Source organism: Sinocyclocheilus rhinocerous, unplaced genomic scaffold (assembly GCF_001515625.1).
Source record: "Sinocyclocheilus rhinocerous isolate Xijiao unplaced genomic scaffold, SAMN03320098_v1.1 scaffold178, whole genome shotgun sequence".
Lineage (NCBI taxonomy): Eukaryota > Metazoa > Chordata > Actinopteri > Cypriniformes > Cyprinidae > Sinocyclocheilus > Sinocyclocheilus rhinocerous.
Genome location: NW_015653463.1, coordinates 1128656 through 1140720, shown reverse-complemented (window position 1 = coordinate 1140720; position 12065 = coordinate 1128656). Strand labels below are relative to the sequence as shown.

General features: G+C 37.3%; 1 protein-coding gene across 1 annotated transcript in view; it reads left to right on the top strand.

Moving 5' to 3' along the window:
• LOC107715845 (methylglutaconyl-CoA hydratase, mitochondrial-like) overlaps positions 1–11763 on the top strand; it is a 26374-nt gene extending 14611 nt beyond the window's left edge. The window contains exons 5-8 of the mRNA XM_016522057.1: positions 8380–8567; positions 8651–8701; positions 10576–10623; positions 11096–11763. Coding sequence (XP_016377543.1) covers positions 8380–8567; positions 8651–8701; positions 10576–10623; positions 11096–11173 — 365 coding nt within the window. The 3' untranslated portion in view covers positions 11174–11763. The remainder of the gene's footprint in view (positions 1–8379; positions 8568–8650; positions 8702–10575; positions 10624–11095) is intronic.
• The last annotated feature ends 302 nt before the right edge of the window (positions 11764–12065 follow it).

The window sequence follows — 12065 nt, the reverse complement described above, 5'->3', positions numbered from 1 at the left end:
CCATCTAAAACTGTCATATATATATATATATATATATATATATATATATATTATTATTTATGTATAAATACACACACATGCATGTATATATTTCAGAAAAAAATGTTATGTTTGTATATTAAATATATTTATATATTATATGAATATATACATGTAAATATTTTCAAAATATATACTGCATGTGTGTGTATTTATATAATAAATATACACAGTACACACACATATATTATGTAAACTAAAACTTTTATTTTGGATGCGATTAAACGGTTGACAGCACTAGTTTGTGAGGCATTGCACAGTTAAAGTAGTTAAATAAGAATGTGTGCATACTGTCAATCAAAAGGTATATACTCTGTAACCACATTTTTTAGAATAAATACAGGTAATTATTTGCTTGCAAACATTGGGCCTCATTCATCAAACACAAGCAGAATGATTTATATGTAAACAGTAGCTTTTTGTTTTGTAAATTGGGACATTGAACTAAACGTAGCAATTTATATAAGAATTAAGAGCACAATTATGTTAGTTGAGTTTTATGAATGAGACCCATAATTTGAATGTAGAAAGAAATTAGTTCCTTTTCAGAATTTAGGCCATTATTATGGGCTCAAAAAAGCCCAAAGTAAAACAAAAACCGTAAGGTTCAATCATAAAATGTACATGTTATTTGAAAGTAGAAGAACGATCACAGCACTATTTATGTCTTATCCATGCATGTTGAGTCTGTAAATCCTGTCAAGTTGGACAAGATTAGATTAAAGGCTGCAAGGATTGTGTAGCCCTTCCAGGAACTCCAGCACATGTTTGACTGTGACGCTTTTTCTTGACGGCCGCTCCGGTTTCTTGGAATGCAATGTGTAACACTTACCAGCCTCTGCTGCTGGTTTCAAAACAACCCTGAGCTAACCTCTGTCACGCTCTTTACCCTCCGTCTTTCTTCAGCGTGTTGACGCTGTTTCTGGTAATCTGGTGGTGTTGTTGTAAATGCGCTGTATAAAGGCAAAGGCCACTTTCTCACTAGCCAGGACTGATATGATGCAAGGATTTCCCTGAATTTCTTGCGAAATCTCTGCCGCATAACACAACACAGTGTTGTTTGTTACTGGCTCAAGTCATTAAGTTTAGTCGTAACAAATCCACAACATGTATATTTGATCTACTACTGTATTTCTCTAACATCAGGGATTATCATAATATTTAATAAACCATTGAAAAGCCACAGATATACATTTGTTTGTTAAAAACAGTTGATGGCTAATGAAATGAGATTGCAGTAAAATTAGATCTGTCTTATTGCTCTTGGTTGTATTTGCATATTGTGTTGTTTACGGTAAGTAGGAGTTGTGCAATAGAGTCAAAAGATGGGCTGATTAAAATTCTTGTGAAAGGAACCTGTCCTTGTTGCAATAACATGCCAAAACAGCAAATTTCTAAAGAAAAGCGTCATGATTCAAAGATAAGCACTCAAAATGCTTGTTTGAGTTCCAAATGGAATTGCAAAAAAAAAACAAAAAAAAAGCATACGGTTTTCAAAAGCTCTACAATGTTTCAGGAAATCAACCTGTAATCACCCTCATGTTTTTCCAAACCTGTTTGAGGTTTTGTTTTCTGAGAATTGATAGTTCATTTTGATGGCTAATGAAATGGGAAGCTTGCAATAAAATTAGATCGGTCTCATCATTGCTCATATTTGTATTTATATATTGTGGTTGTCTGTATGTACAGTATAAAAGTCACACACTCCTACAAAGGCGGCGGAATATTTGCACTGCTGTCCAAGAATGCTCTGACAGAAATATAGTCAAACTGGAAAGACAGTCAGTCGGTGCGGCTGTGCCCTAGATTCATAAACACTATGATTTATTCATAGGGCAGGGAACTGCTTTATTAGTGAGCACTTATGCAACACGTCCCTGCACTTTCATGTGCAAACATATTTCACCCAAGAGCTTGAGTAAGAGTTGTGCAACTGAGTCAAAAGATGGCCTGATTATGTGAATTCAAGTTGCAGTAACACGCCAAAACGGCAAATTTCCAAAGAAAAGTTTCATGATTCAACGATTATAAATGGAGGCTTCAGAATGTAATTTTTCCTTTTTTTGAGTTAAAGGTGGCTTGATTTCAATAGTGGCACCAAAAAGCCCTACTGTGTTTACACTCTTCGGGAGAAATGACTTCTAATCAGGGGTGCACTTAAGCTTTTCAGTCTGGTTCTCATGAGAGAGCACCTGGAGATTTGGTTTGGTGATCACACTGCACCTAGTGTGACCCATTAAATATAATTATAAAAAATAAAATAATTATTAATAATAATGATAGTATTATTGCATTTTACCTGTTTTTAAAATATAAAATAATAAACGAAATAATAAATATTTATAATTTATAGTATTATACATATATATTTATAATACTATTCTATTATATTGTACTATTTTTTATTTTATTTTGGTCGCACCTGCACACCACTTATGTGCATCCCTGACTCATTAAAGAAATTCACAAAAATTAAAATGTAATCACCCTCATGTTTATCCAAACCTTTATGTTGTGGTGTTTTCTTTCATATTCAATCTTCAAACAGCTATTTTCCATACAACAATAATTCATGTCCAAGAAAACGCAATAAATAAAAACACACCATAGAAAGAACCATAAAGTTGGTCCATTTAACTTGCACTCTACTCTTCTTCTGAAGCCAGACGATAATATGAGGAACAGACTTAAATTTTAATCATTCACTGATTATCTTCCCATCCACAGAAACTTTCTCCATTTTAGGCTACATACTGTATCTCCTACTGTACCTCTCACTCTCTGTCTTACGCAACTGCATTCAGTTATGCCACATAAGGAAACCAGTGGCATTTTTTAATTGGAATGCAGACGTGAAAATGCAAATTTTCCTTCTAAATACTTGTTATGCATGCCTAGAGTAGCTAAACCGGTAAAATGTTTTCAACATACTTCCTAGATAGCAATGAATTTCATTTCCTGGTGTTGAATAGATAGGATTGTAGCTATTGTTTAAAAACATCACAGCCTGTCATGCTTATGGGGTTGGGCAGGTTCAGATTTATAAACATCGACACACACACACTCTCCTTGTGTCTTCATTTGTCTGTTGGTGATTTCTCTTTATTGTGCTGTGTTGAGTTGCTCTGTCTCTGTTGAATTGCATTGCAGTGACCATAATTACATCTATTTCTGTACATGTTGACTGTGACCTTAGTTGCCTTTTGAGTTGCACGTGTGGAGTTCCTTGTTAAGGTTAATCTGAAATAAATGAAAGCTCCTAGGAACATGGGTGCAACCAAGTTGTGCCAATCATTTGTAAGACGCAGTTTAAACACACATCATAAAACAATTAGCTTTGTCAGGTGTTTCTAATGCTCAGCCTCCTCTGTGAGTCAGTATCATGAGAGTTTGTCTTCCAATGGTGAAAGACCAACACCTTTCAATGTGTGCAACAAGCATTGATCACATGAGAATTGTTGCAACTGTGAATTAAACATGCATTTCTCAGATGATTAATGTGGCTGATCAGACAGTTCTTGTGTCCTATCTCTTTGCCATTTTTAATACAAACGTTTTGCTCAGTTTGCTCTAATCAGAACTGACCTGTGCTCAAATGAGTAGATTTGTTCCACTTTAAAGATGAAAGATGTTGTATTCAGTTTTTTTGAAATCTGAAAATTGACAAAAAGCAGCCTTAGAAAGCACAGACACCATAGAGTGAAAAACAAGAATCTGACACAGCCAATCAGAAAACTTGCTGAGAGAGAGAGTGCTAGCAAAGTATATGGCGTCTATTCTATTTCAAACAAATGCTTTGTTTATCAAACAATCCTTGAAATATTGTATCATGGTTACCATAAAAAAATTAAGCAACAGAACTGTTTTCAGCATTAATAAGAAATGTTTCAAATCAGCATATTAGAATGATTTCTGAAGGATCGTGTGAGACTTAAGACTGGAGTAATGATGCTGAAAACTCTAAAATATAGGAAAAAAAATAGAAAACGGTTCTTTTAAATGGAATAATGTTTCACAATATTACTGTTTTCAATATTTACTATATTTTGTAATGATTCACTCAACTCACGATGCAATACAATTCATGATACTGATTTTACAATGCAATTTTCTCACAATTTTTTTTTAATCAAAATTATATTTAAGATAAAATATAAATGTAAATGTGATCTTTTATTATTTCTCAGTCAAAATGTTGCACATTTCTTTGTGAAATTGAAATATGTCAAATAGCAACACTAAATTACAAATTTTAAACAAATCCCAAATAAAATAATAAATAATACAAATAAAAGAAATCTCTTCATGTAAACAAACTGTGCGCTTTCCATTTAATAATCGAGCCAACCACTATATTTTAATCACGATCCATACAAAGATGCTGCATACATGCAGCATTAGCAGTTTTTGATTTAAATTTGATTGTTTAATTTCCTCATTTGAATCAAAAACAGAATGGTCTGATTTTAGATTTGTGAAACTATACTAAATAAAACATCTGAACAAAACAGAAACAGCAGACGGGCTGAATGAGGTGCAAATTCACTCTCTGCCAGCAGGTGGCGCTTATTAACAGCGTTTCCTTGGTTAATGCTGTAAACAAAGCAGAGCTGCACTTATAAACACTGTTGCTGCGTCCCAATTCGCCTACTTATACTATGCCCTAAAAGTATGTACTCTTTTTGTGAAGAAAAAGTACATACTTTTGAGTATGTAGCAGAATAGTAGGCAAGCTTTGGGACATACTACTTCGTCATAACTGCGTCTTTAACGGACGCTCTGTTGCTTAGTTACGTGCATTCTGTCACTGTTTAAACTGCACTGTAATCATCTTATCACAGTTAACATCATCCACATTTCGTTTCATTTAATTTCCTACCGTATTGGAGAGAAATGAAGAAGCACGTTGATCTGCCATTCGCGGGTCTATCATGACGAGAACTCTCTTCATATGATTGCATGATGCATTTAAAAGTTAATGACTAAACGTATCATTATAAAAGCTCACAATGTTGCTGCAAATTAAATATAACGCGCATAACATTAAATACATATTTTTTAATCCGGTTAGACCTTGCTATTTATCACGCAAACCCCTTTCCCTGCCTGTCAGTCGGTCTCGCATATCCGCCATGTTTGTAGTTTTTAAACACTTTTTATGCGTGTTTGTAGTTCTAATGGAATCCTCGTCCACCTCGCAATGTGTTGTGGGCAATATTAGCCGTTAGAGTGCGCATCGATCTGCACTTCGACTTTGAATCTCAAGTAGTAGACCATCCAGGAATCTTTGGCATACTCTTTTCAACACTGTGATTTGGGACATACTAATTCTATTTTCGAATACTATTTAGGACGGATAGTATGCGAATTGGGACGCAGCATGTGTCAGTTCTCCTCAGAGATACATTCAAATGAACTCCCTCCCACTATCAATTGTATCGTGATTCGTTTAACATCTCAACCGACTTGAATCATCACATATTTTTAGCGGCTCGGGGTGCATAATTGTGAACATAAAAATATTTAAGGGTGTACTCACACTAGGCACAGTTGCCTTGAACCGAGCCCGAGTGCAGTTATCCCCCCTCCACTCCCCCGCTGGCCTGCACTCACACTTAAACTAAACTTTCCGGGCCGGAGCACACTTATGTCATGTGCGAGATAACGGAGAAACCCACTTTCGCTAATATTCTGCATAATAAATTTATAATTTATGCCGTTCAGCGATTTTTAACTTGTGTGTATTATAGAATTATATAACGGAGGCAGCTGACGTTAATAAAATAATTTGCAGCTTTATTCGCAAACTACAATTCCCGCTCATCAATAAGGTGAGAACCAGACCTGTTATAAACCTAAACATACTTGATTTAATAAAATTAGTTGAAAAGTGTTGTGTAGTAGTAGTAATTAGGGCTGGGAAAATAAATCAATGTATCGCGAATCGAGAAATTAATCTGCATCGATTCTGAGATTTTCCGAATGCATCGCGATTCTTTCTCGAGTCTATTCTGAGCTTAGTTTTGAACAGCAGATGGCGCTGCATGCTTTAGAAACAGCCGTACTCTGCTTGTTTCCAAATCCTTACACACACCTGAACCTAAAATAATAAAAGAATTCATAAAATTCGAAAAGGTTGAAGCGAATTACAAGGGTGTTCACAGTGGGCTGTGTTTACATTAATCTTTTCCATTCTGATGTGTGCCACTTCCATATGTGGTACTAATCCGATCCATGTCAGATGTTTTGCAATGCGACCGCAGTGTGAACGGTCATGTCGGATTTCATGCGGCTTTTACGTCACTCTAGATCGACATTCGTTATAATTCCGTGCTGATGGGAGACACTTCAAAGATTTTACATACCCAAAGTTATCAAGACAGTAGCGAAAGGTAATCAGTGGAAGTGTGATGTGTCAGAACTCATGTGTATTACAGTGACAACTCTACAAGCAAAACATGAGGGCTCGTATCATAAAAGTTTCAAAACTCTGCTTTCTTTTGTCACATCCTTGTCTTTATTTTTTCATATTGCCTGTGCACAATTTCGCTGGCTTCTGCAGCAGATCACACTATAAATAAACGCATAATCGCTTACTTTATATCCTCCGTGTTTACTTCCGTATGACGGCGTGCTGCGCAAGTGTTGCCAAATCCACATTTTCCCCGCGGAATTAGGCAACTTTTCCTCTGTTGCCGCGGGATGTTTTTCAACTTCGTAGGTTGACGCGACCCCACTAACGCAATGTTTACCTCCCTGAACATGATAACTTAACGCGGAGGCATGGCATTAAAATCATCCCCGCGGAGCGCCTGCTCTGTTGAAGAATGCACGATTGCAGTTGCAGAAATAGTTGGATACGTTAGTATTCTGTCTGCAGCTAGAATGAATAGCGCTATAGTGATTTTTTTGGATAATGTGGAAAAAGTTAATGGCATTGTAGAGAATGGGATTGTCGTTAATAATGTGTTTACTCCTGTAATGCCTTTGGTTCAGCCGGCAAAAAGGATTACGCTTTCAAATGTACCACCATTTATCAGAGATGATATTATTGAAAGAGAACTAATGAGACATGGTAAGATTGTGTCTAAAATCAGAAAGATTTCGCTAGGTTGCAGATCACCTCAGTTGAAACATGTGGTATCATTTAGAAGACAGACTCACATGATTTTGAAAAATGAAAATGAGGAGTTAAATCTAGCCATGAAATTTAGGGTAGAAAACTATGACTATGTGATTTATGCATCTTCAGAAAACATTAAATGTTTCGGTTGCGGACAGGAAGGACATATAGTTCGTGCATGTCCTGTGAAGCAAGATTTGGTGTTGCCTCAGAATGAGAATAGAAATGAAGAGCAGGCAAGTGAAGATAGAAATGATGAACAAAGACAGTTAAAAACTGGTGAAGGATCAAGTGTTGATACAGAAGAAAGAGATGGAAATGATAATGGAGAATCTAGTAAAGGAGATTTGGAAAATGTCGTGAATGAAGTTGAAAAAACAAGTATTGGTGCTAATTTGTTTGGAGCAGAAGGTGAGGGAGGTACTGATATGGTAGAGGATGAAAGTGTTTTTAAAACACCTGCAATAAAACGAAAAATGAAGAAAAGAGGTCACGGGAAGAGAGCAAGGAAAGTAACTGGAGATGAAATGGTAGGGAAAGGTGATGAAAGTCCTGCAAATCAGATGGAATCAGATATAAGTAACGCTGATGAGTCTGCCCAAGAAAGTGAAAGTGAGTCTTCAGGGTCTGTGAATTCAGTGTCACAAAAAAGATCTGTTAGAAGTGCTTATACACTTGAGAAAATCAGAAAATTCCTACAAACAACTAAAGGAATGAAAGGGGTAAAAGTGGAAGAATATTTCCCTGATCGTGAGCTGTTTATCAGCTCAGCCAGAATGGCCATTGTTTACAATACAACCGGAGCACATGCTGCTGAGGTGAGGGACGGGACGTTTAGACTGCACTAGAGGCGGTTTAGCCAATCACAACACACAGGGCTAGCTAACCAATCAGAGCCCATCGCCTATTTCTGAGGGCGGGGCTTCATAAAAACAGGAAAAGATCTGCCCGTTTCTCAGAGAAGGGACAGAGCTGTGTGGAATAAAGGTAAATTATGTGTAAAATAATGCGTTTTTTTTTAAACGAAGCATTAACACATGTTAGACTGCACCCCATAAACACAATCAAGCCTAGAAAAAACCCAGTGAACCACCCCTTTAAACCGTCATGTACTTAATCATACATGTTTGGAGTGTGATTCTCAGTCACAGATTTAAACAACATGTCTAGTAGAATAACTGGCTCTTTGAATCACATTTGTCATGTTCTGGCTGCAGGGGGAACTCAGCGTCTGCCACGAACTGTAGGAGTGTCTGTAGCTAAAGAGCTGATATTTGCGGCGCGGGTGCTGAGCGGTGACGAAGCCAAGAGTCTTGGCCTAGTGAATCACGCTGTGGAGCAGAATAAGACTGGAGATGCGGCGTATCTGCGAGCTCTGGATCTGGCCCGTGAATTCATCCCTCAGGTATGAACACTTGTGCTGCTCCATTCAGAGAGTTTCTCAGTGTACACTGTTCTAATGAAGCTTTGATGATTGTTCTCTTGCAGGGGCCAATTGCAATTCGAATGGCGAAGTTAGCAATCAACCAGGGAATAGAGGTAAGATTGCACGTGACTTATTTGGCCAAAAATAAAGAGTTGTTTTCTTGTGCTGTATTCTTTTGAGAGTGAGGCCATTTCGCACAACCAGGTGACTTGAATCTTACTGCCTTTGGCGTCACAAAAAAAGATAAGGGAAACATTATCTCCTCTATTTGAAAAGATATGTTTATTTTCATATTGTGTTGTCCGTAAGCAAACATATCAGAACAGACATACCATGATGCATAAGATAAACCGCTGTGCTGTACTACCCACTGTACGTCTCTCATTTCTCATCATGTATAAGCTTACCAGTGAAAGTGTGTTTGTATGTGAAGTCACCCGAGATACCAAAGAGAGAGTCTGCTTCATGACATTACCTTGACCCCAGAGGCCGGCCTGTCAACACCGCAGGTCCCTCAGGCCACAGGTCCCTTAGGAAGTGACCTAACAGAGCAGATACCTCCTCAGCTATTCTGTTGAAGTCATTAAAAGAGGAAAATGCCAACATAGGCGCATTGGTAAAATGTGCGTCTACCTGCATTTTTGCAAAACTCCAAAAACATACAGTATCTGTACATATGGGGACACTTTAGTTTAGGGACCAATTCTCACTGTTAACTAGCATGCGTATTACTAACATATTTGCGGTTTATTAGTACTTATAAAGCACATACTAATGGCTTATTCAGCATGACCATATTTTAGATCCTTTAATCCACCCCATACCTAACTACCTTATCAAATTACTATGACTTTGAGGCAAAAGTCGTAGTTAATAGTGAGAATTGGTTCCCAAACTAAAATGTGACCGTACATACAATTCACTGCCGTTTCCAGCTAAAGTGAACACTAGTGCCAGTAAAGCACCAACGGATTTTAATTCTTTTATCACACAAGTTATGATTACATAGGCGGATTATCAAATAAAGACTTATTTTCGTACAGTTCCTTGCACAATACCATGTTATGACCTCAAAACCCTTTTATCATCGTGCATGATTTGTGAACCCATGCATTTTGCCGTTTCCCTCACATAAGCAGCTCCGTATGAATGGCTTATCTAAAAAAGTAAACTTGCTCAGTAGCGCACCTGGTAAAGCATTGTACGTGTGATGTGAAGTGCTTTTATGCGAGTCCCGTGAAATACGAACAAGATAAAGAGCTCAAAGACTTGTAGAAGCAATCTAAAACAGCATGGTTGCCTCAGCAAATTCACTTTTATCTCACATTTGCTTTTGTTAACCCTATCGTTTAGGTTTAGTGTAGGTGCTGCGTTATTTTTAACCGCGATACACCAGATTAACATTTATCACCAATTACCGGACATTTTGTTTCAGAACTGCCATGATGTGTACTGTAATAAAACTTTGCCAGATTTATAGTATTCTGTCTTGCATAAAACTGAACGTGCTTTTAGCGCCACTCACCTGAAACCTGCAAGAAGCAATGTAAAATAATTTTGCACAAATGCTGCCACATAGTCATTTCCAAAAATGAAAAAAAATAAATTTCACTAGGATGCAAAATAGCTTCTTTGTGTCTGACCTTTTTTTTTTTTTAGAAGAGCAGTAGTTACATACAGAAAGAGCTCCATTGAGCTGCTAATGCCAAAGGACATTTTCTTAAAATTCAGTTATTTTTCTAATGAAGGGTTCAGATAGTTATGTTTTTTACAAAAGTGGGTCTCTTTGTTGTCATGAGGAGCTCTTGCACGTTTATTGGTTTCTTCCTACGGCTACAAGGAGAAAAGAAAGTGTGTTGTGTGCGCATTTAGCATCATTTCAGACTTTCTCTCGCGGCTAATACAGTAATTGTGGTTGATATAAACAGTCTGCGGATGACAACTGATGACGCAAGACTGGTGAATGATGTTGTTGATTTGTTTCCAGGTGGATTTGAAGACCGGATTAGCTATTGAAGAGGCATGTTATGCTCAGGTACGTTTACACAATCAACATTTCCATGAATCTTGAGAATCAAACTACAATTTTGTTGTATGAAATATTGATCTTATATTGTTGGGTTGGGTTCCAGAAGTAAAAACCCCATTTGTTTTCAACATTGAGTAATTCATTTTAACAATGATGAATAAACATTTCCATGTGGGCGGCACTCTGACAAATTTACTGGAGTTCAAGTCCCAGCTTGAGGTCTTTTCCTAATTCTGTTTCCCCTCCCTTTCCTGTTTCTCCTGCCAAAATGCCCAAAAATTAAGTATATCAAAAGAATGCATGCAATTCTTTAGTTTTATATAATAAGGCTATGTATCAGCCATTTCAAGTGTTAACATAATGCTCTTCATGAAGAGCGCGAACGCTGGCGTAGATCACTCAGGAAGCCACTATATTTAGCTCTTAAGAAGCTCAGCTTCAGCGTTCCTCTGATATATGCGACTCTGTTGTCTCCTAGGTGATCCCAACCAAAGACAGGCTGGAAGGTTTGCAGGCGTTCAAAGAGAAACGTCCTCCTCGCTTTAAGGGCGAGTAACTGTGGCCTAACCAACCCAATTACATGCAGCTGCCTTCTGAATCGCCTGCCACTGTTGACGAATCTCATAAAGAATGTTGCATATCTGAAATGTTTGGAGCACTGCCGGGCCCCTGGGGGCGCGATGATGGTAAAACCTGTAGGGATTTGAGCTGAAATGTTTGAAAGATGAAAGCTATTCCAACTTCTTTTTGCATGGCATGTCCTTTTGTTGTCATTGTGAACTTTCTTCCTATTCCTTGTGTAATATAAAGAGTCTTTGGTTGTTCGTTCTCATCTGATAAAAATAAAATTGGATGCATTTCAGATTAACACAAAATGGAAACTTTTACAATGTACAGTACTCCATTATACTCTGTTGACGATGTGTCCACTCTGAGGAGCATATAACCCATACTAAATCTGGTTGGGTAGGTTGATTCCAGGAATCAGCGCTGATGTTATGCATCAAAGCTGCTTTCACTTTAAACGTGTGCATGTAAGCAGTCCAGTCAACATCCACCCGGTTTTTGCCCTAAGGGTAATGTTTTTAGAAAAGGTGTTGTTATGAATATTTGCAATTTATGCAATAAAGCCTTAAAACGTATACATACTTTTTTGTCATTCAACAACAAAACAGTTCAAAATGGAAAAAGCTCCAAGATAATGCTGATAAGTACCGAAATATAAGCTTTATCTCACTTCCTCCATGTGAGTATTGCCTTAAGGTGTTTACTCGAGTTATCTTACAGCTACATCCTGTTCTTCATAGGTTTAATATCAGCCAGTAAAATGTGTATATATGTCATCACTGGCATAAAAAACAGCTTTATTCATGCCGATGTGCAACCAAAACACTGATCAGAGTTATCATGCTTCAAAAAGACCCAGAAACACTGCAGATAGATGATGC